This window comes from Salmo salar, chromosome 29 (genome assembly GCF_965601325.2).
Source record: "Salmo salar chromosome 29, fSalSal1, whole genome shotgun sequence".
NCBI lineage: Eukaryota > Metazoa > Chordata > Actinopteri > Salmoniformes > Salmonidae > Salmo > Salmo salar.
In genome coordinates, this window is record NC_138319.1 from 22,376,886 (window position 1) to 22,404,814 (window position 27,929).

The 27,929-nt window shown below is 43.1% G+C and overlaps 1 protein-coding gene across 4 annotated transcripts; it reads right to left on the minus strand.

Moving 5' to 3' along the window:
- Positions 1 to 881: 881 nt before the first annotated feature.
- On the minus strand, positions 882 to 26,523 carry LOC106590337 (serine/threonine-protein phosphatase 4 regulatory subunit 1). Of its 4 annotated transcripts, none has more exons than XR_014383080.1 (19): positions 26,382 to 26,523; positions 26,193 to 26,237; positions 23,936 to 24,071; positions 23,713 to 23,819; positions 21,245 to 21,387; positions 19,470 to 19,616; positions 18,873 to 18,980; positions 18,495 to 18,560; positions 17,993 to 18,151; positions 16,680 to 16,804; positions 15,775 to 16,538; positions 11,155 to 11,315; positions 10,759 to 11,040; positions 8,547 to 8,708; positions 8,037 to 8,163; positions 7,620 to 7,740; positions 5,050 to 5,178; positions 4,246 to 4,387; positions 882 to 2,111 (listed from the first exon to the last, which is right to left on the minus strand). XR_014383080.1 is itself a non-coding variant. In XM_014181235.3 (19 exons), the coding sequence occupies exons 1-19, from the start codon at positions 26,386 to 26,388 to the stop codon at positions 1,948 to 1,950; spliced, it is 3,069 nt and encodes a 1,022-aa protein (XP_014036710.1). In that variant the 5' UTR covers positions 26,389 to 26,522; the 3' UTR covers positions 882 to 1,947. The 4 variants fall into 4 exon arrangements, 3 of the variants coding, with proteins under 3 accessions (XP_014036710.1, XP_014036711.1, XP_014036712.1); XM_014181235.3 differs by having other exon boundaries at positions 8,037 to 8,137; positions 26,382 to 26,522; XM_014181236.3 differs by having other exon boundaries at positions 8,037 to 8,137; positions 23,936 to 24,020; positions 26,382 to 26,514.
- Positions 26,524 to 27,929: the final 1,406 nt, after the last annotated feature.

A 27,929-nucleotide genomic window follows, 5' to 3' on the forward strand; every position in this document is an offset into this window, starting at 1 on the left:
TATGATAGACATGAGGAATTAGGGTTTGGTTTAGGCAAATTATCTCTGATAGTCAAAGGAAACTGGTTGGACATGACAGTGGTGGGTTAGTTGTGTTCTTTTAAAGGCCCGTTTCTAACATGAGTCCTTTGTCCTGATCTTGTCCACATTCAGATTATGCCCACGTTTTTGGACAGGTGTAGATTGATGCTTTAAAATAAAGAGCAAGGGCTCAATTCAATCTGTAGTGCTGAAGATCCACGCTAGAGCACAATATACATTTAAAAGGCAATGTTCCCGCAGAGACTGCATATGGTCAGCTCAATCTGAAATGCCCTTCATTTCAAAATGTACTACTTTATAACACGCAACTCCAGCAATACAGATTGGAATCGAGACTACTTCTGTAACCATAGTTTGACAAGTGTCGGGATTCAATCCAATTGCGGGTTATAGGCACTGTAGCTTTAAGGCAATTTCCGATTGAGCCGACATACGCAGCATTTACTGTAAATGGGATCTCCACGAACATTGCTTTTAAAAACCGCAATGCCTATAATCCACGATCTGATTGAATCCCAGCCAAGGCATGGCACCGGTTGTGCACAAAAATCTTTTTTGGCCTTAAAAAGGAATATCACTCAAATGTTTTGCATGTCAGCAGTCAAGATATTGGACTTTTAAGAAGTGTTTCCAGCCACATCACCATGACGATTTCTTCTTAAAATGTCCCAATATCTTGACTGCTAACATGCAAAACATTTTGGGACTGTAGCAACAGTGGACTAATGAAACACATACTAAGAGATAGTTTGAGTGAAATTCCCCTTTAAGTCATGAGTAATCTGTTCCAGAGCCTCAGTCCCCATCCCTCCCCTCTACACACAAACCAAATACATCTACAAGTTTTAGTGCCTGCTTTTTATTTCATTTTCATGTTGAGAAAGGTAAAACAGAACAAAATTGTATCACAATTCTATTCATGATCGTTGATCAAAATGGAAAAAGGTTACTAGAGATATGTACAGATAGGGTATAAGGGAGAGAAGGGGGACGGACAAAGCAAAAAGGAGAACGGAAGGGGGGGGGGGGGGGGGGGGTCGCAGTATTTTATTCTCAGGTTAAAATACCCCGTTTCAAGTGAGTGTGTGCTGACCTTTTACAATTGGATCTCTGCTTGCTTAAACGCCGCAAAACAGACAGCCATAATATTAATAAAAAATACAATAGTCATTTTTCATTGACAACAGGACCCCCCCCCTGCATGCCAGGGGGTGGACCGCTGTCTATGGGTACAACAATGTGCTGCACTAGAGTTAAAACAATGGAGGCAGGAGCCCTGTATTCCAAACTGTGCATTTCCCACCGACAGCTCCCCCACTGCCAGGCTGTGATAGTACAGATGTTTTTTGTTGATATGCAGGATAAGCCATTTATACAGTATCAAAAAGGAAGAAAGCAATTACAGAAACTTTGTTCAGACATTTTGAGTTGGATAGAGTCATCCTGCTATGTGCTTCCATAAAGCTTGTGAGATACTGGCTTTTCCACTAAGTCTGGGGAGGATTCTATCGAGAGAGGACGAGAGAAGCCGAGGGGGAGAAATGGTCCTTATAGCTCCGTTTCCTGTGCGTTTCTTTCCATTCGTTGTGTTTTTCACCAAATACATCTGGACATTCAAGTATTTTCACGTTTAAGGAAGACACAAGGCTTCTGTGGCAAAAAAATATATAATCAAACCACAAAATAAAAAAAATAGGTTGTAGTGAGTCGAGTTGTGCTGCACTGCATTGTGCAACTTGTGTTGTTGCGCAGGTCCTTCGCTTGTGGTTGTGTATGTATGGAAGTCTAAGTGCCCGTAGAAGAGGGCTACATCAAGCCCTCTGCCCCTACCTGGCTTGAGTTCAATAGAGCAGATGGAGTGTGTGTGTGTGTGTGTTTAGAGAGATGGGTGGGAGTGCTCTGGGCTCAGTAGGTCGAGGAGGTGGTGCTCATGGCATCCTCACTGATGCGTGTACTCCCAGGATGGAAGCTGGCAAAGTACTTGACGTCCTTGTCCAGGTCCATCTGCAGAGCCACCAGGGTCTGCTCCAGCGCCTCCTGGTGGGAGTTGGCAGAATGCAGGAAGTACTCTGCATGGGAGGACAGAGAAACATGGAGGACAGGTGGGATAAGGGTTCAGCTGCCGGTATCTGGGAGAATATTAACATATGTTGTAACACTACAGATTGATGCAGTCTTTGCCATGTTTCCTCAATGGGGATTAATAAAGTGGCTTTTAAAATAAAATATTATTCCTGTAGTGGATAGTGGTTTCAATTCCCGGGACCACCCATACGTAAAATGTATGCACGCATGACTACGTTGCTTTGGATAAAAATGTCTGCTAAATAGCATTTCATCATCTTTATCGTATGTTTATTTTAGCTTTAGCTAATACTATGCTTTTTGAGGGCCTCAAACTGTAGACGTTTATAAGAAAGACCTTAACCTGTTAGGGCTAGGGGGCAGCATTTGCACGTCTGGATAATTTTTTTTAACCCGATTTAATCTGGTTACTAATCCTACCCAGTAACTAGAATATGCATATACTTATTATATATGGATAGAAAACACTCTAAAGTTTCTAAAACTGTTTGAATGGTGTCTGAGTATAACAGAACTCATTTGGCAGGCAAAACCCTGAGACATTTTCTGACAGGAAGTGGATACCTGATGTGTTGTATTACCTTTAAACCTATCCCATTGAAAAGCACAGGGGCTGAGGAATATTTTGGCACTTCCTATTGCTTCCACTAGATGTCACCAGCCTTTACAAAGTGTTTTGAGTCTTCTGGAGGGAGATCTGACCGAACAAGAGCCATGGAACGATGATGTCCCATTAGACACCTGGCTCGCGAGTTCATGTTGGGTACCCTCGTTCCAATACGTTATAAAAGGCTATGCATTCGTCCACCTTGAATATTATTCATGTTCTGGTTAAAAAAGGCCCTAATGATTTATGCTATACAACGTTTGACATGTTTGAACGAACGTAAATATATTTTTTCCCCTCGTTCATGACGAGAAGTCCGGCTGGCTTAGATCATGTGCTAACAAGACGGAGATTTTTGGACATAAATGATGAGCTTTTTTGAACAAAACTACATTCGTTATGGACCTGTGATACCTGGAAGTGACATCTGATGAAGAGAATCAAAGGTAATGGATTATTTACATAGTATTTTCGATTTTAGATCTCCCCAACATGACGTCTAGTCTGTATCGCAACGCGTATTTTTCTGGGCGCAGTGCTCAGATTATTGCAAAGTGTGATTTCCCAGTAAGGTTATTTTTAAATCTGGCAAGTTGATTGCGTTCAAGAGATGTAAATCTATAATTCTTTAAATGACAATATAATATTTTACCAATGTTTTCTAATTTTAATTATTTAATTTGTGACGCTGACTTGACTGCCGGTTATTGGAGGGAAACGATTTCCTCAACATCAATGCCATAGTAAAACGCTGTTTTTGGATATAAATATGAACTTGATAGAACTAAAAATGCATGCATTGTCTAACATAATGTCCTAGGAGTGTCATCTGATGGAGATTGTAAAAGGTTAGTGCATCATTTTAGCTGGTTTTATGGTTTTGGTGACCCTGTCTTTGAATCGACAAAACATTACACACAACTCTTGTAAATGTACTGTCCTAACATACTCTAAATTTATGCTTTCGCCGTAAAACCTTTTTGAAATCGTAAAACGTGGTTAGATTAAGGAGATGTTTATCTTTCAAAGGGTGTAAAATAGTTGTATGTTTGAAAAATTTGAATTTTGACATTTATTTGGATTCAAATTTGCCGCTCTTGAAATGCACCTGCTGTTGATGGAGTGCACCACGGGTGGCACGCTAGCGTCCCACCTAGCCCATAGAGGTTAAGACACCTTTTTAGCTGTGCTATTACATATGGTGGTTTTAGTCATTGTCTATTTTATCCCACTCTGTATACACAAAGGTATGTGGACACCCCTTCAAATTAGTAGATTCGGCTAGTTCAGCCACACCTGTTGCTGACAGGTGTATAAAATCGAGCAAACAGCAATGCAATCTCCATAGACAAACATTGGCAGTAGAATGGCCTTACTGAGTGATGTGTAAAAAAAATTAAAAATAATATTTATATATTCGTTTTTACTACACAACAAAATAAGCCATAATTGCTTGTTGTCCTAACTATGGAATTGGTAAGCTCAACATGCCGGTGTGTCTATGCATGTACCTCTCTCCATCAGGCTCTGGCGGATGGTCTTGGCCAGCAGCACCCTGACGTTGGCCACGGGGTCAGAGGCCAGCTGTAACAGAGGGGCCAGCAAGTGCTCCGAGAACTGCTCCAACGACACACAGTCATCCTCAATTACCAGCTGACAGAAACAAAAAGAGAAGGAAGATGGTCAGAGTGTGTTTGTGTGTGGACAGCAAGAGAGTGGCAGAAGGTAAGTGTGTGAGACATACAGGGAGCATGTGTGAGCATGAATGAGACCGAACAAAAGGAAGTGCGCGCGCGCACACACACACACACACACACACACACACACACACACTTGACCTCTCGGTCGCACACACTCAGAAGCATCATGATCTCTTTGTCCTCCCACACAGGAGACATTGTGGGACGGAGAATGGGGCCATTCATAGAATCAAATAAAGTGCTTGGTACACTGTCAAGTGGCCCATTGAAAAACAGTGTCCTCTTCGCTACCAGCGCCACTCACGGTATATTGTAGGATGGAAACTAAAGGCTCAATAAAACTGACCTTAATAAAAAACATCATTAAATCTTGGCAGATATCCCAGCAACGACCAGATGTCAGCAATGTTTTACCCGAGTGTCATGATCTTACTTTATGAGAAATAAATACAGGCAAACTTATTTGATTGTATTTTTTAGGATCTTTCACAAATCACCCTAGGGTTGAGCGAAGATAGAAAGTAATGTTTTGTGGTTACTGGATGATTATTTTGGTGTTTGATAGGTCAGGAGAAGACGAGAATAATAACGAACATGAAGAGAAGATGTCCTCACCTGACAGACGAAGGTGAAGGCCTGTCGTCCCGACCACTTGTGGGAGTGGCAGAACTTCTCCACCAGCTCACTCAGAAAGTCTGCCAACAGCACCTGGCACGACGCCACCTTCCTGATGATCTCACTCACCTGACAATGCACAAAAGGAATACAGACTTTGTTGATAGCTACTTTGAGGAAAAATTGAATTTACTACGACATGTAGTTGTCCCACCTAGCCATCTTAAGATGAATGCACTAAGTCGCTCTGGATAGGAGCATCTGCTGAATTACTAAAATGTGTGATGCATGCGCACGCACAGTACCAGTCAAAAGTTGACACTCGTTCATGTATTTTTATTTTCACTATTGTAGAATAGTGAATACATCAAAACTATCAAATAACACATGGAATCATATAGTAACCCCCCCCCAAAAGTGTTAAACCAAAATATATTTTAGATTCTTCAAAGTAGCCACCATTTGCCTTGATGACAGCCTTGCACACTCTTGGCATTCTCTCAACTAGCTTTATGAGGTAGTCACCTGGAATGCATTTCAATTAACAGGTGCCTTGTTAAAAGTTTATTTGTGGAATTTCTTTCCTTCTTAATGCGTTTGAGTCAATCAGTTGTGTTGTGACAGTATACAGAAAATAGCCCCATTTGGTAAAAGACCAAGTCCATACTATGGCAAGCACAGCTCAAATAAGCAAAGAGAAATGACAGTCCATCATTACTTTAAGACATGAAGGTCAGTCAATCTGGAACATTTCAATAACTTTGAAAGTTTCTTCAAGAGCAGTCGCAATAAGCATCAAGCACTATGATGAAACTGGCCCTTGTGAGGACCGCCACAGGAAAGGAAGACCCAGAGTTACCTATGCTGCAGAAGATACGGTTCATTAGAATTACCAGCCGCAGATTGCAGCCCAAATAAATGCTACAGATTTCAAGTAAAATACACATCAACATCAACTGTTCAGAGACTGTATCAGGCCTTCATGGACAAATTTCTGTAAAGAAACCACTACCAAAGGACACCAATAAGAAGAGACTTGCTTGGGCCAAGAAACATGAGCAATGGACATTAGACTGGTGGAAATTTGTCCTTTGGTCTGATGAGTAGGTGTGATGGTGGAGGTGCTTTGCTGGCGACACTGATTTATTTAGAATTCAAGGCCCACTTAACCAGTATGGCTATCACAGCATTCTGCAGCGATACGTCATCCTCTGGTTTGCGCTTAGTGGGACTATCATTGTTTTTCAACAGGACAATGATCCAAAACACACCTCTAGGCTGTGTAAGGGCTATTTGACCAAGGAGAGTGATGGAGTGCTGCATCATATGACCTGGCCTCCATAATTACCTGACCTCAACTGAGATGGTTTGAGATGTTTTGGGGACTGCAGAGTGAAGGAAAAGCCAACAAGTGCTCAGCATGTGGGAACTCCTTCAAGACTGTTGGAAAAGCATTCCAGGTGAAACTGGTTGAGAGAATGCCAAGATTGTTCAAAGCTGTCATCAAGGCAAAGGGTGGCAACTGAAGAATCTCAAATATATTTTGATTCGTTTACGTTTTTTGGTTACTACATGATTCCATGTGTTATTTGATAGTTGATGTCTTCACTATTATACTACAATGTAGAAAACAGTAAAAAATTAAGAAAAACCCGAACCAGGTGTCCAAACTTTGACTAGTATTAGGTAATAAAAATAAAATAAAAATATAAAAACGCAACAAAAGATTTTGCTAAGTTAGTTTATATAAGGAAATCAGTCCGGTCCTAATCTATGGGGCGCATACATGTCCACAGCCTTTACATTTTCTTCTAGTTTTTCTGTCTTATTGGATCATGTTGTCAGGCATGGTTTGTCTGACAGATGTTATTTCTATGTAAAATATTCTGTAACAAGTGTTGTTTTTGTGCTCAAAGGTGGATCTATTCATAAGGCCCAGCCAATCAGAATGAGTTTTTCCCCACAAAAGGGATTCATTACAGACAGAAATGAACATCCAATTCTCTGGCAACAGCTCTGGTTGACATTCCTGCAGTCAGCATGCCAATTGCACGCTCCCTCAAAACTTGAGACATCTGTGGCATTGTGTTGTGTGAAAAAACTGCACATTTTAGAGAGGCCTTTTACTGTCCACAGCATATGGTGCACCTGTGTAATGATCATGCTGTTTAATCAGCTTCTTGATATGCCACACCTGTCAGGTGGATAGATTATCTTGGCAAAGGAGAAATGCTCACTAACAGGAACGTAAACTTATTTGTACACAAACTTTGACAGAAATAATGTTCTTGTACATATATACAATTCCGGGATCTTTTGTTTCAGCTTATGAAACATGGGACCAACGATTTTTGTTCAGTGTATAAAAATTTACCAAAACATGAGATGTTCATGTGTGGAAGCGGTAGGGGGAATATATTTATTTGAGATATAATGGCCCAACATGAAAAGCTACAAGTCCATTTCAATTATATGATACAAGACAAAAAAAGTGAGGCCAGAAAAAAAATACAGAAAGTCAGAAAAACAGGGTGGAGCCCATTTTGGAGGGAGCTGTCTGGGTGACGTACCAGTTTGTAGGAGGTCCAGCGTACAGAGGACACTCGGTCCGTACACAGGCTGAAGGACAGGGGCCGAAGGTAGTCATACACATCCTGACCACTGTACAGCTCCAGTAGCAGCACCAGCTGTCTGAGAACACAGAGGGGAAGGTCACTCACTAGTCAGCTTTCAAAAAGAGAGATTACCCAGAGAACCAAATGTCACCAAGAGTCAATCTTTCAAAAGGCTATATCTATCTCTCACCTACACACAGTAAAGGAAGGCATTGGCACAACTTACGCTCCTCATATTTATTGTAGGTCTGAAAGCGCAAACGATACCTAGGGCTACCACCATTTGTCCGGGTGGTAATGGTGTGTGTGACAACTAAGTTCACAGGGGAAATCAATTGATTAATAAAGTGTGGTAACAGACGGATAACCTACTCAGCCAGCTCTGATCGGAAGCGCCAGTTTCGGCTGTTGTCTGTGACCAGGAACTCCTGGAGCTGGTACAGGTATTTACGCCGCGTCTCCTGGTGCAGCAGCTAGAGGGAGACGGACAGGGTGAGTGCTGACAGAGAACAAGGGAAGGAATGAGAGATAGAGGATGAATGGAGAGGATTGAGGGAAAGGGGGGGGGGGGGGGGGGTGAAAGAGGCTCTTTGACCACACAGCAGAACAGTGAAAACTCTACACTGCATAACAGAAGACACTGCAGGTGTCCCTAGATACCATCATCACACACAGCAGCACTATTGGAAATATGAGCCATTTGGAACAGTAGAAACATTTCTGCTGCAGTCAACTAATTGATAAATCAACAGAAAGCAGGGATGTGAATGGGACAACCGCTGGGCAATGACAGGCTAGCTATCCATTCTAATAATACAAAGATCTAAGAAGAGATGGTACTCTTGAGCAATATTAATTCTTTATACTGATCTGCTGACTGACCTTGAGGAAGTCGTAGAGGTGTTTGAGGACCCCTACCCGCACCTCGTCCAGGTCCTTGAGGAAGCTGTTGAAGATGGGCACCAGGTCAGCTGCTGTCAGCTGGTCCCCCAGGATCAGGGCCAGCTCGTGGATGGAGAAGGCCAGCGTCCGACGCACCTTCCACTGGGGGAGGGAGAGAGACAGATATTAGAGGCCAGGCAGGCCCAGATGTGTTAAAGGGTGTGTATGAGTCAGGGATTCCATTAGCCGAAAAAATAAATAAATAGAAAAGCAGATCAAATTGAGCCGGCCAATTGTCCGGGAGAAGAACAAAAAAATTCAATTGCGAAATAATGCTTTAGGCTATTCGTCGATGGAAATACATTTAATTGCATGATCAGTCAATGTATTTTTAATCTGCCTATAGGCTCATTTGCATTATTTAGTGAGATTAAATTGGCACATGTACAGTATATTCGTTATGCATTTTATTTTATATCACACACGTACAGACCCTTTGAGCAGAAAATCTGTCAGCGCAAGAGCTGCTGCTACAGCATCTCAAACAGCAAATGCATAGGCAACGGAAGACAGGCTTCATCAGCGCATCACACCACATCACACCACTGCAATGAGTGAAAGGCAGTATGCATTTTGAAAACATATACTTAATTGTTTTAAACCTGAACGGTTTTACTACATACGATACATGTCTTACCTTGCTTCAAAGTAGCCTTGCCAAAATCAGCCCATATTCGTGTAGGCAATTTTATATAAAAATAAAAAATAAAAACTGTCATTGTCCTGTAGCCAAAGGCACAATCCTAGTCGTATTAGCAACCCATGTAGTTGTTGCATATTAGATCTCCTCTTTCTACATTTCTAATGGATATTTTAATCTCTGTCACATGAAACCGCAGCGCTTTTGAAGTGTTTTCCCGCTAATTGCATTACGGAATGAACATTTGAGCATAGCTTACCGCCTTGTGCGCATTGCTGCGCTTATAATGTGAATAAATAACAGTTTATCAACAATAAGATAAAGGTTCTGATCTACTGCAGACTAATTGTTTATTTTGTTATGTAGCCTAGGCTACTGGTTGTATGAATTTGGGATCTATCATCCCACAACTGTTCCACAGTCTGTTAGGAATAGGCCATTTCGTTCTCAACAAGCTGACCAATGGAATAGGTCAACTTTTCTACTGTGGGGGATAGTAGATTGACATAGCCTAGTGATTTTGTTGTTCATTACTCATCTTGTTGGCTGAGGAAAAGTAAATGTGGACAGTTATTCTAGCGTCTTCAAAGTGCGCATCAGAATTAGGTAAGAAGGACTGCACATCGTTGCATCCTTGACATGTTCTGTTAATATGACCATAATCTAAATCTGATTTCTGTCAGTCTAAACACTGTGGGTGGACGCTCTAATTGGGTTACGCACCCAATGCATATGGGTCCGGTAAATTTCTCAAAATGACCAGTAAACTAAAATGCTGCCGGTCAAATGTCCAGCGCTACATTTTCCTAACGGAAACCCTGGTAGGAGTGTGTGTGGAACACAGGGAGCTGCCAGGGGGAGACAGCAGCAGACACAGGCCTCACATGGGTGGGTGGAGGAGTGAAGCCCTTTGGGCTGCGGCGCCTGAGGAAAAAGGTGGTCCTTTGCAGGCATGCGAACTCGGGATGAGGAGTGAATGGTGAGGGGACAGGAGCTTGTTTTTAACTGCTGCTGGGAACCCAACATACTAAAAAAAAGATCCACACATTGGGCTTTGGAGAAACACAAATGAATTAAAAAAATAAATAAAAGTGCTGGAGGAACAGCAGAAATAAGATGTAAACCTGCCCCATGCTCCAGTCTAGGACCTGTCTCTGTCTCAGCACCCACCCCGACAACAACCAGCTGGCGGAGGAGGAAATAGACCAGTGACAGAGAGCACAGGGCATTACACCGCTACATGCTAAACACACCAGGGGTACGTTCAGATACTGTAGGAACGTTGCCATTAGAGCTGATGTGAATAGAACCAACTCTACAAGTGAGCGAGGTTCTACACAATCTATATCAATTTCTATATAAAAAGTCCCATAATGTTGCGTTCTACTGAATGTGTTGACCACCTTAGGTCGAACATTTGACGAGAAAAACACTTCCACTCTAAAACGTGTACAGTAGAATTGACAGAGGGGGTGTGTACGGGAGACGTAGAAAGAAAGAGTGTAGACCTACCTGCATGTCGGAGGCCAGGGTCTCGTAGGTATCCCGGAGGCAGTGCCAGTTCTGTCTGCCCAGGGTCATGGCCACACCGGGCAGGCTGTAGGCACAGTGCTTGGCGATCTCCATGTCCACCGTCTGGGCTCTGGAAGGGTCCGTCATGGACAGGTACTGGTCCAGCAGGGCCTGGGGGATCACGTCCTGATGCCTGGATTTCTTCTCATCCTCTGGACTGAAGCTGCTGTCGCTCAGCTCAGAGTCATCACCGTGGCTCATCTGCAGGGTCGAGGTACGGCTCTACACAGATACACACCAAGATTAACAACCCTGTACCCTTTTCTCTAAAGGTGTGACATCACCCCCCCCCCCCCAACCTAAAAAAGGTAGGCCTCCGCCACCCATTCCCCTCACCTCCATGTCTGAGTGGTCTCCTATGAGGGGCATTTGGTGCACTCCAAAGGGGTTGTCGTGGTGGTGTCCCCCCTTGAGGTCCCGGGGCTCCAGGAAGGCATCCTCTAGGTGAGAGTCCATGGTGGTGGCTCTCAGAGCAGCCGTCAGGACTTCCACTTGTGCTGCAGGGAAGGAAGGAAAGTAGACATGGATGAGAGTGTATAAACTTTGAGGCCTGTGTGTGTGTGCGCGCGTGTGTGTCTTTGTCAAACAGGCGTTCTCTGTGCCGTATTTACACATCTTTCATTAGACAACAGTAGGCCTTTATCTGGGCGTCAGATAACTAAGCTGTATTGCGTATCCAGTACACCTAGATATTATGAAAGGTGTACCAAATGGGTTGATTCTGAGTCCTGTACTTTTTACATTAACAATATCGTCTTGTCGGTACAAACTTGTAACCGTCATGCCGATGATGCTGTTGTGTATGCCATTTCCCCCACGGTTGACCCGGCTCTATCTGAAATACATTATACTAGAAACACTGACCTGAAGTGAGGTAAATGCAGGTAAACAAAATACATGTTCTCTAGAGCACATAAACAAAAATAACTTGATTTAAGCATATGTACTATGGATGGTATCAGTATTGATTGTTTGCCTGCTTACAAATATTTGGGCATCTGGACAGATGAAAAGCTGTCTTTTAAAATGCACATTAGTGAGTTAGTTAATAAGCTGAGAATCAAAATGGGCTTCTTCTACAACAGGGTTTCCTAACTCTGTCTTCGGGACCCCAAGCGGTACACGTTTTAGTTTTTGCCCTAACACTACACAGCTGATTCAAATGATCAAAGTTTGATTAGTTGAATCAGCTGTGTAGTGTATTACAGAGGACCGAGTTTGGGAAACACTGTTCTATAGAAATAGGTCCTGCCTCTCGCTAAATAGTAGAAAGCAGATTATTCAGTCAACGTTCCTATCGGTGCTAGACTATGGTGACATCTACAGTCGTGACCAAAGTTGAGAATGACACAAATATTAATTTCCACAAAGTTTGCCGCTTCAGTGTCTAGATATTGTCAGATGTTACTATGGAATACTGAAGTATAATTACAAGCATTTCATAAGTGTCAAAGGCTTTTATTGACAATTACATGAAGTTGATGCAATGAGTCAATATTTGCCGTGTTGACCCTTTTTTTCCCAAGACCTCTGCAATCCACCCTGGCATGCTGTCAATTAACTTCTGGGCCACATCCTGACTGATGGCAGCTCATTCTTGCATAATCAATGCTTGGAGTTTGTCAGAATTTGTGGGTTTTTGCTTGTCCACCCACCTCTTGAGGATTGACCACAAGTTCTCAATGGGATTAAGGTCTGGGGAGTTGCCTGGCCGTGGAACCAAAATATCGATGTTTTGTTCCCCGAGCCACTTAGTTATCACTTTTGCCTTATGGAAGGTGCTCCATCATGCTGGAAAAGGCATTGTTCATCACCAAACTGTTCCTGGATGGTTGGGAGAAGTTGCTCTCGGAGGATGTGTTGGTACCATTCTTTATTTATGGCTGTGTTCTTAGGCCAAATTGTGAGTGAGCCCACTCCCTTGGCTGAGAAGCAACCCCACACATGAATGGTCTCAGGATGCTTTACTGTTGGCATGAAACAGGACTGATGGTAGCGCTCACCCTGTCTTCTCCGGACAAGCTTTTTTCCGGATGCCCCAAACAATCGGAAAGGGGATTCAGAGAAAATGACTAACCCAGTCCTCAGCAGTCCAATCCCTGTACCTTTTGCAGAATATCAGTCTGTCCCTGATGTTTTTCCTGGAGAGAAGTGGCTTCTTTGCTGCCCTTCTTGACACCAGGCCATCCTCCAAAAGTCTTGGCCTCACTGTGCGTGCAGATGCACTCACACCTGCCTACTGCCATTCCTGAGCAAGCTCTGTACTGGTGGTGCCCCGATCTCGCAGCTGAATCAACTTTAGGAGACTGTCCTGGCACTTGCTGGACTTTTGGGCGCCCTGAAGCCTTCATCACAACAATTGATCCGCTCTCCTTGAAGTTCTTGATGATCCGATAAATGGTTGATTTAGGTGCAATCTTACTAGCAGCAATATCCTTGCCTGTGAAGCCCTTTTTGTGCAAAGCAATGATGACGGCGCGTGTTTCCTTGCAGGTAACCATGGTTGACAGGAAGAACAATAATTCCAAGCACCACCCTCCTTTTGAAGCTTCCAGTCTGTTTTTCGAACTCAATCAGCATGACAGAGTGATCTCCAGCCTTGTCCTCGTCAACACTCACACCTGTGTTAACGAGAGAATTGACATGATGTCAGCTGGTCCTTTTGTGGCAGGGCTGAAATGCAGTGGAAATGTTTTTGGGGGATTCAGTTCATTTGCATGGCAAAGAGGGGCTTTGCAATTCATCTGATCACTCTTCATAACATTCTGGAGTATATGCAAATTGCCATCATACAAACTGAGGCAGACTGACACAAATATAAATTTTCATTCTCAAAACTTTTGGCCATGACTGTATATGAACGCAGAGGCCACTTCCTTAAAGCCTTTAGTTTAGATGCTCTTATTATGGGCAAATTATTTAAACTTATCACTGCATACTCTACTAGATAGTTTTTAATCAATTTAATACATTTTAGAATAAGGCTGTAACGTAACAAAATGTGGAAAAGGTAAAGGGGTCTGAATACTTTCCGAAGGCACTGTATAGATATACAGTACCAGTCAAAAGTTTGTACACCTACCCATTCAACAGTTCTGTATTTATACTATTTTCTACATTGTAGCATAATAGTGAAGACATCAAAACTATGAAATAGCAAATATGGAATCATGTAGTAACCAAAAGTGTTAAATCAAAATATATTTGAGATTTTTCAAAGTAAATAAATCACAGACAGTGTCACCAGTAAAGCACCGCCACACCACCTCCACGCTTAACGGTGGGAACCACACATGCGGAGATCCGTTTAACTACTCTGCATCTTGCAAAGACACGGTGGTTGGAACCAAAAATCTCAAATTAGGACTCAGAACAAAGGACAGATGTCCATTGGTCGTGTTTCTTGGCCCAAGCAAGTCTCTTCTTATTGGTGTCCTTTAGTAGTGGTTTCTTTGCAGCAATTCGACCATGAAGGCCTGATTCACACAGTCTCCTCTGAACAGTTTATGTTGAGATGTGTATTTTACTTGAACTCTGTAGCATTTATTTGGGCTGCAATCCAAGATGCAGGTAACTAATGAACTTATCCTCTGCAGCAGAGGTAACTGGGAATCTCTCCTGTGGCGGCCCTCATGAGAGAATGCCAAGAGTGTGCAAAGCTGTCATCAATGTGCCTCCTTGAAGAATATATTTTCATTTGTTTAACACTTTTTTGGTTACTACATGCTTCCATATGTGTTATTTCATAGTTTTGATGGTCTTCACTACAATGCAGAAAATAGTAAATAAGAAAAACCTTGAATGAGTAGCTGTGTCCAAACTTTTGACTGGTACTGTATGCGTGCATGATTTTTTGGGGTTGGGAGCAATCCCGCCTCGCAGGGGCTGTGGAGGTGCTTGCTACGCCACTGCTTATAACTATAAATTATGTAGAACTATAAGAAATCTAAGATGTGTCATTATATCCAGCTCAGTGCTCCAGCTATTTGTAGTTGGAATAGCGCCCCTTGAGCACATTTGGTATTAACTTTACACCCCCAGTATGGTACAGAAACAGTATGAAAATCTGGATCCCACCCAACCCTAACACAACCAAGTTGAATATGCATTGTTCGTCAAACCAATGCATTTCTTACATGCCACTAGTGCAAGATCATGTAGCGATTTAAAGTCATGTGTGCCCCATTTTTGAAACGGCAAATCTCAGAAGACACTCCACTGGAATTGAACTGCTATAATGATATTTCCCACACAGTGGTGTTCTGTAGTATAGGCCTTGCCTATGAGTTGAGTTCTTTCCATGCAGTATGATGGATTGCATCTACAGGCAGCACAAGTAGGCCCACAAATACAAGAGGACTGCAGGAAAAGCTGTTTGTCATAAAACAGCGTTAGTTGCAAGCTTCTTTCCAGTGCTTTTTGGTAACCTCTGACAACACCCTTAGTTTCATTGTGTGACATTGATATACTGGTACACACCTCACAATTTTTCTATTTACTGCCTCTCAGTCCCTTTCAAATCGGGCCCAAAATATCCTCCCGTTTGTATTGTGTAGAATAGCCAGGCGCCAGCAGGCTGCTAACCTCACATGCCAAAGCGACATCAAGGGTTTCCTTCCACCGACAACACAGTTGACTGGACTTGAGGTCTGACCTCAAAGCGTTGGCCTATAGAGCTAGCCTCTGAGCTCTACCACCCAAAACTACCTGAGAAACATTGCTGTGGTTAGCTTGAAAAAGACAGGTTGTCACTTTATTGCCCAAGGGAATTCACACTCCATGACAACTTCTTCCTAATGAAATTACATACAGCCTACAACACACTAATAGCCACTGTCTCTGAATGGACACAACCCCACATATTTCAACAGTGACCAAAATAACCACCGAGTTAAATTATATGGTGTTTAAGTAAGCAGCTTATCTTGACCCCATAGACACATACGCAAAGCTCACCTTTCACGTCAGGGTCATCAATATGAGGCTCCAGGTTTTCAATCAGCTCTTCCAGCTGTTTCCGGTCCAGGACGGGTGCCGAGGCCTTAGTCTTGCCCTGACTGGAAAAGCCATAACTTGGGGGCTCCTGCTGGCTGCTTTCCCCATGCTGGAGCAGCTCCATGTCCAGGTCCATCTCAGCAATGGGCATCCTCCAGAAGTGGAAGGAGTTGTAGAGCTCCTGCTCGGGGATACTGTCCTGAGGACTGACAGAGGGGGATTCCTCTACTGGCTCAGACAAGGATATGGGCTCAGATATGTCTGCTGGTGAGTCATCCTTCTCAGAGGTTGTGTGCTTCTCAGGTGGCTGTGGCTCATTCTCAGTATCCCCTGAAGGGGCTTCCTCCTCCTCCCGAGCCCCTGCTGTGTCGGAGGAGTCGGGGGTTAGCGAGGAAAGCTCCTTCTTGCTCTTCTCGCCACAGAGGCACTCAGAAACTATATCGGCATCCTCGCAGCACGATCCACCATCCGAGGCGTCCATCAAGGCCTCCGCCGCCTGCTCCCCACCCCCCTCCTCTGCCACATCCACTCCTACCTCCTCTGTCCGGCACAACACCCCCTCCCCCAGGTCGCCTGTCGAAACGCAGTCCTGTTGTGGACAACCCTCCTCTTGGTTGCCATTTGTGCATGCAGGCAAGTCCTCCCCCTGCCTCTGAGAGTAATTCTCTGTGTTAGCCCTTAGGGAGGGGTCTGTAGTGTCCGGGTTCTGTGGTTTCTCTTCAGTACTGGGGGAGAGAGAGGAAGCTAGTTACAAACAAAGCAGTTCAAATCTCAAGCTTGGTGGATTTTCTTCAGAATGAAAGGATCCAGCCATTCATGTAAATTCCCTTTTAGATGCCTGCTCAAAAGGCCAATAACGGCTGCACCTGTTCTGTGGGTGGACACAGTAGCACTCGCCCACCTCCCCCTCTCTGAAGTACTGGCCCACACTGTTGGGGCTGGCGAACGTGGAGATGAACTGGCCCAGCGACTGGAAGGCAGCCTGACGCACCTGAGAGACAAATGAGCATGACAATTACTTACACTCATTTCGCAGACACTCTTGTAGAGAAGTAGCCAAGCTGTGTGTTCAAATAAGGAGGCAGAGAAAAGCACATCATGACATGTCCTAAGTGGCATGTCAGCCGTGCTTAAATTCTTTTTTTTTTTAAAGACACCCTGTCAATTTTCCATAATGGTGGGAAAACTGGGCTAACTATTGTTAAATAATCACTACTACCACCAGGCCTCGCAGTAAAACACATTTTCTCTAAAAAGGTATTTACCTGCAGCATGAACAATGGCATTCTAGCCCCAGGTCAATGTTTAATGCTAAATGTATTTACCAACGGAGGTGTATTCTACGAAGCAGGTTTTGAGGAGTTAGCGAGGTAACTTTGGTCAAATCTGTGTTCAACACATGGTAACAGGTCATAGGAAAGTGGCAGACTTTTTAGTCAGGTAAATTTCTATGGCAACGAATTCTTCAGAACTAACGTGCTCCAGGGAAGGCCAACTCCACTTAGCCTGAATGAAATGATTGAGCCATGAGTTGAGGACAAATGAAATCAGATTCCCTCCCTCTTGCAAAGATTGCATCATCATCCCCTTCATTTGAGGAAGACTGATTAAATATTTCATTAAATCAAAAAGGTTTTTTGTGTGTTAAAAATACTGAAGTTAAAATATATCCCATTACAGATTTAGTGATGACAGAACGCCTTTTAAACTTCACACACAGTAAGACCTTTTAAGGAATTAAATCATTTTATCGATAGAAATAAGGGAAAAGGTGGTTGTGCATTAATAAGCACACCAAAGTCGGCACTTCAACAAGCCTATTTCACACCATAGCTTGATGAATTTGCAATATAACTTTTCTTTCATTTCAGCACAAATTAAAATGTGGCACTGACTCGCCCATAGATTGATGTTCAGCATTATCTCAATGAAGAGTTAGTTCAGTGTTCGACTAGCCACGTGCAACATGCATGCACAGTTACAAGCCTGCTAGAGTGAAACGGCAGGCTGGACGAGCAATATCCACCGTCGTAGTACGGATGAAACCTGAACTGGAATGTCAAGCTAACAAGCTGGTTAGCTTTTGAAAACCCAGAGTAGATCTAGATTGCTTCGTAGGATACCCCTCAGGTTGTGGGTTGCCAAATGGCAGAAATCCCCCTTTCTGTTGAGTGCTCACCCAACGGGAGGGGTCACTGATGAGGCTGATGAAGAGCGAGGAGAGCTTTGTCCTGCGCACTTCCTGCGAGGTGGACGAGGAAACGGTCATGAAGCACTCAGCACAGGCCTTCCTCACCCCCCACACGTTGTCCGAGCAGAGCTGGAAAAAGCGGGGCAGCTAGACAGGAAAGGAGAGAGGTGGGAGAGAAAGGGAAGGCAGAAAAAAAAACAGTTTCAGTTAGTCAGAGCTTGAAATGCCCTTTCCTTGTCGCACAGGGCCAAGTGGAGTCACACAGAGAGAGAGAGCGTCAATGTGTCACCCGTTACAATCTCAATGCCACAATACAGTTGCAACAGAGAACAATACACAGAGAAATACTGACAATACAGTGGCAGTTGGGAACGACATTAGGAGCAATAGTAGCTTCTGGCTGTCAGATTACTCATGAGAGTAAACCCTGGTGTGACAAGGCTAACAAGTCAGTTGGCTGAGAATGAAACCAAAAGAGGTCAACATGTACCAGGAGTTCCTCTGTCGCATCTCCTCCGACAACACTGCAAATGTCGCCAAAGTTTGCTGCACAAACCTGCCATAAAACACACAGAAAAACAAACATCTAAAACATTGACTCAAAGCCCACACAGATGTAACAATACATTAAACAAAAAAGCTGAAAAGACCAATACTACATGTGAGAAAGTCTGCTTGAGTGTGTTCAGTCCCCATAGACAGTGGGACAACCACTGCCTGGGAGTGGTCTAATCCAGGGTTGTGTTCATTACGGCACACAACAGAAAACGTAAAAAATTGTAACAGATAACAATTTCAGGTAGTCCAGTGTTTCAGACCGTTTTCATCCATTTGGTGGCGAATGAACACAACCCTAGACTCCACTGACCTTGCGAACGTGGAACATCCTGCAGTCGCAACACATCTCACAGAAGCGGGGCAGGAAGAGGCGCTCGGTGATGTCCTTGCCCACCATGGGGGCCATCTTACAGATGATCTACAGACACACATGCAGAGAAAAAAAATAAAGTCTGTCAGCATCCTCCTCACACCGCATGGAGGTTTGGCAACACTACCTGTGTCCTACGGACAGCTTTGAAATACTCTTGCCTTCCACTATCTGCAGAAGGACAAACATTACATTTGAATGCTGGCTGCAGCCTACCTCTGTATATCACAGCTATTGTAAATAGCAAGCCAGATAAAACAAAGGGGTCAACCTCATGACATAAAATGCTAATGTTTTAAAGTAGCATATCTTAAAGTGGCACACTGATTGCTTGGTAATATAACAATGTGGTGTGAGCATCATGTTACGAATAAACTGCTCCATACTACATTTCCTCACACCAGTGCTTCTGAAATAAAACCCTATTCCCTATGTAGTGCACTACTTTTGACCAGAACCCATAAAAAATTACTTAAGTAGTGCACTATATAGGAAATAGGGTGCCATTTCAGACATCTCCCTGGTCTCGTGACTCACGGCCATGGCTTCTGTCTTGACGTCGTCATTGCTGTCGGGGGCGGTCAGGTCCACCAGGACAGGGCACACCAGGGTCTCAATGTCCCCCCTCTCAATCAGCTCCTGCTCCAGCAGTACCAGCAGGGCTGCCTGGCTGGTCTTTCTGACCTGGGGAGACATCACAATCACTATATAGAAGTTATTAATAATATTAGTAAAATAGAGTTGCAATGAAATGTTGCTTTTCGCAGCTTAATTCACCATTCAGAAAAGTTAAATAGGTGTACATTTAACATGTGTCAATGGCCATATACAGGCATCTGAAAAGTTGAACAGGTAAACTTAGCAAAAAAAGAAAACGTCCTCTCTGTCAACTGCGTTTATTTTCAGAAAACTCAACATGTGTAAATGTTTGTATGAACATAAGATTAAACAGACATAAACTGAACAAAGCGGGGGGGGGGGGGGGTCAAAATCAAAAGTAAGAGTCAGTATCTGCATTAAGTACTGCAGTGCATCTCCTCCTCATGGACTGCACCAGAATTGCCAGTTCTTGCTGTGAGATGTTACCCCACTCTTCCACCAAGAAACCTGCACGTTCCCAGACATTTCTGGGGGGAATGGCCCTAGCCTTCACCCTCCGATCCAACAGGTCCCAGACGTGCTCAATGGGATTGAGATCCGGGCTCGTCGCTGGCCATGGCAGAACACTGACATTCCTGTCTTGCAGGAAATCACGCACAGAACGAGCAGTATGGCTGGTGGGTCATGTCAGGATGAGCCTGCAGGAAGGGTACCACATGAGGGAGGAGGATGTCTTCCCTGTAATGCACAGCGTTGAGATTGCCTGCAATGACAACAAGCTCAGTCCGATGATGCTGTGACACCTCCCCAGACCATGACGGACCCTCCACCTCCAAAATTGATCCTGCTCCAGAATACAGGCCTCAGTGTAAAGCGCATTCCTTTGACGATAAACACAAATCCGACCATCACCCCTGGTGAGACAAAACCTCAACTCGTCAGTGAAGAGCACTTTCTGCCAGTCCTGTCTGGTCCAGTGACAGTGGGTTTGTGCCCATAGGCGACATTGTTGCCAGTGATGTCTGGTGAGGACCTGCCTTACAACAGGCCTACAAGCCCTCAGTCCAGCCTCTCTCAGCCTATTGTGGACATTCTGAGCACTGATGGAGGGATTGCGCGTTCCTGGTCTAACTCAGGCAGTTGTTGTTGCAATCCTGTACCTGTCCCGCAGGTGTGATGTTTGGATGTACCGATCCTGTGCAGGTGTTGTTACATGTGGTCTGCCACTGCGAGGACGATCAGCTGTCCATCCTGTCTCCCTGTAGCACTGTCTTAGGCATCTCACAGTACCGACATTGCAATGTATTGCCCTGGCCACATCTGCAGTCCTCATGCCTCCTTGCAGCATGCCTAAGGCATGTTCATGCAGATGAGCAGGGATCCTGGGCATCTTTCTTTTGGTGCTTTTCAGAGTCAGTAGAAAGGCCTCTTTAGTGTCCTAAGTTTTCATAACTGTGACCTTAATTGCCTACCGTCTGTAAGCTGTTAGTGTCTTAACGACCGTTCCACAGGTGCATGTTCATTAATTGTTTATGGTTCATTGAACAAGCATGGGAAACCGTGTTTAAACCCTTTAAAATGAAGATCTGTGAAGATTTTTACGAATTATCTTTGAAAGACAGGGTCCTGAAAAAGGGATGTTTCTTTTTTTTGCTGAGTTTATGATAAACAACAGAGGGATAACATAATGAATTGTCACACGCCTCCTTTACCTGGTTGTTCTGGTCAGCCAGGTATCTCACGACGATCGGTAGCAAGTATTTAGAGAAGGCAAACGGAATGGAAGGTCTGTTCTCTTGACAGAAAATGGCGATGTGAGGAACTTGCTCCATTAGCTCTGCTCTTACAGTGGGCTCTGAAAGAGAAAGGTCATCCATTAAAAAATATACTTTATAAACAGTAGAAAAGGGCCCAATGAAGTCTGAAGATCAAAGGCCTTTTAAAAACAAAATGATCTGGTTTCATCAGACAGCAGCACAAGTGCTCAACAATGAGTGAACCCTGGCTGGATGATGAAACCAGATCCTTTGGTCATTTAAAAAGGCCTTTGGGGACAATCTCTCTGGACAAATATAGTGATATCGCCCTCTGTCCATAGGGAGGATATCATTTTTCCTGACAGAGATTGTCCACAGAAATAGTTACATTTTCTTAACTTCTGATGTGAATTTAGGTAGGCCTACATTTGAGTGAAATACATCAATCCACCACAATAGAATAGAATATTTCCCAGGCTTGCCCAAAAGCACACCCAACTTTGAAACACTAGGGGAAACACCTTTTTAAAATTTTTTATGTACATTATTATTAACGATATTCATGATGAAGTTGTTTTAAAACATGTCCACTGACTGACTAAGGTCCCCTCTGGTCAGTGTACTCCAGGGTTGAGGGCCCTGGTTGCTGCTCTAATGTATGCATGCACAATTAAGCAGGGCTTATGTTCTGTTATAATCTCCACCCGGCACAGCCAGAAGAGGACTGGCCACCCCTCATAGCCTGGTTCCTCTCTAGGTTTCTTCCTAGGTTCTGGCCTTTTTAGGGAGGTTTCCTAGCCACCGTGCTTCTACACCTGCATTGCTTGCTGTTTGGGGTTTTAGGCTGGGTTTCTGTACAGCACTTTGTGACATCAGCTGATGTAAGAAGGGCTTAATAAATACATTTGACTGATTGGCTACTGCATTACACTATCATGCCCTGCGCTTACAAGGACACTGCTAGTCCACTAGCCTACATTCAGAGAATGTACTAAATAAATAAAAATACTCAGTTATCCCAGCTAATAACGCCCAATCAATTTCCTAATCCCTATCACTTCCCCATGGCCCTAACACTTCGATGTCTGACTCCAACAGGCTCCTGAACAGCTTCTATCCCCAAGCCATAAGACTGATAAATAGCTAACAAAATGGCTGCACAGACTACGTAAAGTATTTGTCCCATGTTTCATGAGCTGAAATAAAAGATCTCAGAAATGTTCCATACACACAAAAAGCTTCTCTCAAATGTTATGCAGAAATGTGTTTACATCCCTGTTAGTGAGCATTTCTTCTTTGCCAAAATAATCCACCCACCTGACAGATGTGACATATCAAGAAACTGATTCAACAGCATGATCATTACACAGATGCACCTTGTGCTGGGGACAATGAAAGGCCACTAAAAATTTGCAGTTGTGTCACAAAAATGCCAGATGTCTCAAGTACTGAGGGAGCGTACAAATTGGCATGCTGACTGCAGGAACGTCCATTTCTCTACCATAAGCTGCCTCCAACGTCATTTTAGAGAATTTGGCAGTATGTCCAACTGTCATCACAACCGAAAACCACTGCTGATGTCAACGTTGTGAACAGAGTGCCCCATGGTGGCGGTGGGTTTATGGTATGGGCAGGCATAAGCTACGGACAACAATTGCATTTTATGGATTTGAATGCACAGAAATACTGTGACCAGATCCTGAGGCCCATTGTGAGGCAGATGCATATCTGTATTCCCAGTCATGTGAAATCAACAGATTAGGACCTAATGAATTTAATTATTTCAATTGACTGGTTTCCTCATATGAACTGTAACTCAGTAAAATCGTTGAAATTGTTGCGTTTATATTTTTTGTTCAGTTTAAATATGGTATTGGAACTGATCCTGTATATAGCTTACTTTCTCATTTTTGTTCTACCGTGTGTTATTTTTAGTACTACATTGATTACAGTGTTGGATTTAGAGCTTGCAAGAAAGGCATTTCACTGTACTTGTGCACATGACATCAAAATTTGAAACTTGGTCGATCTGAACGGCCTGGATAGGTAGAAGCAGTGGTGCCACTTCCACTATATTGCTTAGCATGCCTTCACCTTACGTATCTACAAACATCGAAGGGTTAGGGCCAAGGGGGAGGTTGAACAGGGACCGGCTGTAAAAGTAAGGCCTGAATGCATTTCACCCATTTGAAAATGGCAGCCAGGTGCAGTAAACAGTCAGTTAAATACACCGCTCCATCAAACATGTATAGGCCTCTCTCTGCACTGGTGACCAGCTAAGGAGAACAGGCTGGCTACTAAATGACACAGAAATAGGGGCATGTCCAGAGCATGCAGACACACGACAGACAAGTTTGGCGTTTTCAATTCAGTGAGCCGTTAAATATGAAACAGACACGTCTCATTCAGCGATGGGGTCTTACCTGAGTCATCGGCCAGTCGGCCCACTCTCTCCAAGACAGTGATACAGTCCCGCTCATCCTCATTTACAGCTTTAAGTGTGTCCAACAAACTTCGTGCCACCATTTGTCTAGAATTCACACAATAACCAGCAGGCATAAAAATGAACCATTTTACTATTATCCAGAATAAATGTAAAAAGTCTTCAAAAGTGTGTGTTCTAATGATGTTCCATTGGATAGCTACCTGTTAAAAATGTTTTCGCTAGCCACGTATTTATCCAATCTTCCAAGAGGAGTCAGCATCTCATCTTGCGATACAAAGTCCAAGGCTGAAGGTATAATAATGATGTCAGACTCTGAGCTGTAGTCATCCACACCAACTATTAAAGACATTGGAAATATTGTGCATGAGAGGCACCCACCACCACCCAGACAGGCCGGTGAGTGACAGTGATGAGGAACAGTGAGTAAAATGACATGACATGCAGTAGTGGCAGAAGCTTGGCACCAATGCTAAACCTATTAGCATATCAGCAGTAGTTAAAATAATAAGGTCCAACACAAAAAAAAGGGTACAGTGAAAATGACAGATTTGGTGAGAACAAAACATATGAAATAGGCCTACAATGAAAGCATCTAAAAATGACAAAATGCACATAGCTTAAAAGCAGGTGTGGATCTGTGGGAGGAAGGTAGTTATATGTAGGTGGACTTATTGCATTTTCACAATGGTATGGGTATGTTGCATGATGCACTATTGAAACAAAGCAATCCATCATCTTGCAACATAAACAACTAGCTTGTACTGTAACAGTGTCTAGGGCACATGCACGCTGACTTCGGTCACCAGCTGTACGGTGTTTCCTCCAACACATTGGTGCGGCTGGCTTCCAGGTTAAGTGAGCAGTGTGCCAAGAAGAAGGCTTGGCGTGGTTGTGTTTCAGGGGACGCATGGCTCGCGACCTTCCACTCTCCAGAGTTCATACGGGAGTAGCAGCAATTGGACAAGACCAACTACCAATTGGATATCACAAAAATTGGGGAGAAAAAGGGGTAAAAATTACAAAAATTTAATTTATGGCCCGGCTGGGTGTGTCAATTTCCCACTTTTGCCAATCTATATTGAAAAAAATAAAAACGCAACATGTAAAGTGCTGGTCCCATGTTTTATGAACTGAAATAAAAGATCACAGAAATGTTCCATATGCACAAAACGCTTATTTCTCTCAAATGTTGTGCACAAATTTGTTTACATCCCTGTTAGTGAGCATTTCTCCAAGATAATACCTGACGGGTGTGGTATTATCAAGAAGCGGATTAAACAGCATGATCATTACACAGGCACACCTAGTGCTGGGGACAATAAAAGGCCAGTTGTCACAAAACACAATACAACAGATGTCTCAAATTGAGGGAGTGTGCAATTGGCACACTGACTGCAAGAATGTCCAGCAGAACTTTTGCGAAAAATGTAATGTTAATTTATCTACCATATAAACCACCTCCAACTTAATTTTAGTGAATTTTGTAGTATGTTCAACCGGCATCACAATCACAGACCACGTGTAACCACGCCAGCCCAGGACCTTCACATACAGCTTCTTTACCTGCGGGATCCTCGTAGACCAGCCACCTGGACAGCTAATGAAACAGGAGTATTTCTGTCTGCAATAAAGCCCTTTAGTGGGGATAAACTAATTCTGATTGGCTGGCCTGGCTCCCATGGCTGCACCCCTGCCCAGTCATGTGAAACCATAGATTAGGGCCTAGTGATTTATTTAAATTGACTGATTTCCTTATGAACTGTAACTCAGTAAAATAGTTCATTGTTGCATTTATATTTTTGTTCAGTATAGCTAGTTGGCTAGTTATGTTTTCATACTAATTTAGTTTGGCTAGCAAACCAAATAATCCAACCCATTAACATTCCACATCGGGGAGGTTCAGGTTGAGTGACTAGAGTCAAATGGCCCTGAGCGAATTTCATATTTGTACGTTAGTCTTTGAAAATAAATCAACAACCTCCCTCCGCTGAGGTAGCTAGCTATCGTGCACGGAAGCTTGATGGATTGGGTTTGGAACCTAGAGTGCGAGATGTTCAAAATCAAATTGAATACAAAGCAGTGAATCGAAACGTTTATTACTGTTAATCTGCTTTACCTGAGCTAGATAGCTAGACGTTTGAGAGATGCTAACTAGCCAATTAGCTTGCTAGCTAGCTGGTTAGTTTATGACCTAACTTCAGCGTGCGCGTGACATCGCGTTAGCTGTTCCAAAACGACTTTTGCAAGCATGTAAATGTATGATGTGAATATACCTCTTTACACATCGAAGAACAGTTCTGTAAGTTGCTAAGAAATGTGACAGTCCAACACGTATACCCAAGGCCCACTCAGACGACCCACCCATGAACTCCATTGCCGACAGGGCAATTATGTAGCAAGCTAGTTAGTACCCCTAGCAGTAAGAGTTCCACATTGAAAACAGAGGGGAAAACTTACATCCGTCCAACTCCTCCTGTGAATCCTCTTTGAGCAAAGATATATCTGTAAAAACAACCAAAAACGGAATGAAAGGATACTCAATCGATAGCTTAATTGTACTTTCACTGGAAACTTTTACAATATGGGAAGGAAAAAAAGTGTTAATAATGCATTTTCCCGAAGCTAATGTAAATAAAGGCTACGTACCCGCCATCTTGTCCTGGTCCTACATTTAAAGTGGTATGGGCAGATGAGGCTTCAACTGGAGAGGGAGAAAATAGGAGCCACCGTTAAAAACTGAACAACGAGCGGTTCGGATAGTATCAAATCGGTGAATAAATCACCACTCCACCTAGAGGCGTTGATAGTAAAGTACAACACCCAATGATTTTTTTAAATCAATTGCTTCAAATTCTGTTCAGTGACTGAATAATAATGTTCTATCTTGTGATATTGTAATTGCTTTGCTTTATCTTGGCCAGGTCGCAGTTGTAAATGAGAACTTGTTCTCAACTAGCCTACCTGGTTAAATAAAGGTGAAATAAAAAATATATAAAAAATTAAATATAGTCAAATATGGTGGTATAATTAAGTGTTCACTCAAGCCGTTTACCAGCATCAATGTGTGAATGTAATGTAATGCATGATTCTACTGTTGGAAGTGATCATTTCCCGATTTCGTGTACCATGAACGTTAATGTTACTATTCCAGACAGGGTACTGTTCAGAAGATGGGGCTTTCATAAAGCAGACTGGAAAAAGTTTGGTGATCATTGCTTAAAGTCTGTTGGAGAGTTGTCTTTAGAGAGGCCGGGTTGATGTACTGTATGTGCTGCCTTTGTGACCTCACTGATTCTGAGTGCTGCGAATTTATATGTACCAGTAAGTGAAGTGGGTAAGAAAAGGAAGGTGGTTCCATGGAGGACTGAAGAGTGCACTGCGGCTATTCGAAAAATAAATATGGCTTAGACTGTTGCATAGGAATATGACTCCTAAGAATCTACTTGATTTCCAAAGGAAGAATGCTTTAGTACGTAGGATCATTAAGTCTGTCAAGAGAAATGCATGGAAACAGTTCTGCTCTACAATAGGCAGGGGTACTGAACTGGGGGATGTATGGTCTATGTTGAAGAAGACGACCGGAATAAGCAAGTCCACTCTAATTCCAGTTTTGGTTATAGGTATAAAAATGGCCATAACTGATAAAGAAAAAGCTGACTTGTTGGGGAAGACATTTGCTAGGGTACATAGTGGGTTACTATGGATGAAGTATATAAGCAATGCAGATGTGAGATTTGAAATTCTCATGTTAATGTGTATAAGAAAAGGGATACTGTTGACTCTTCTTTGGATGCAGTTTTTACCATACATGAGATGCGTTCAGCCTTAATAGCTGTGAATATACAGCCCCAGGTCATGATGAGTTGTGCTATGTAATGTTTAAGCATCTACCTGAAGAGGTCATTCATGTTCTCCAGGGATTATATAATATAATTTGGAGTGAGAGAGTTATACCTTCTGGTTGGAAACGTTTAGTAATGTTACTTTTTGTAAAGCCTGGTAAGGACCCTTCATGTGCTGATAGTTATAGACCAATAGCACTGACCTCTAACTTGTGTAAAATGATGGGAAAGATTATAGTCAACAGATTGTCATATTTCTTGGAACATAGAGGTTTATTGAGTCAATGTCAAAGTGGTAAAGGTAGATCTACTTTGAATGCATTAGTAAAGGTGAGCAATGAAGTTGAAAAAA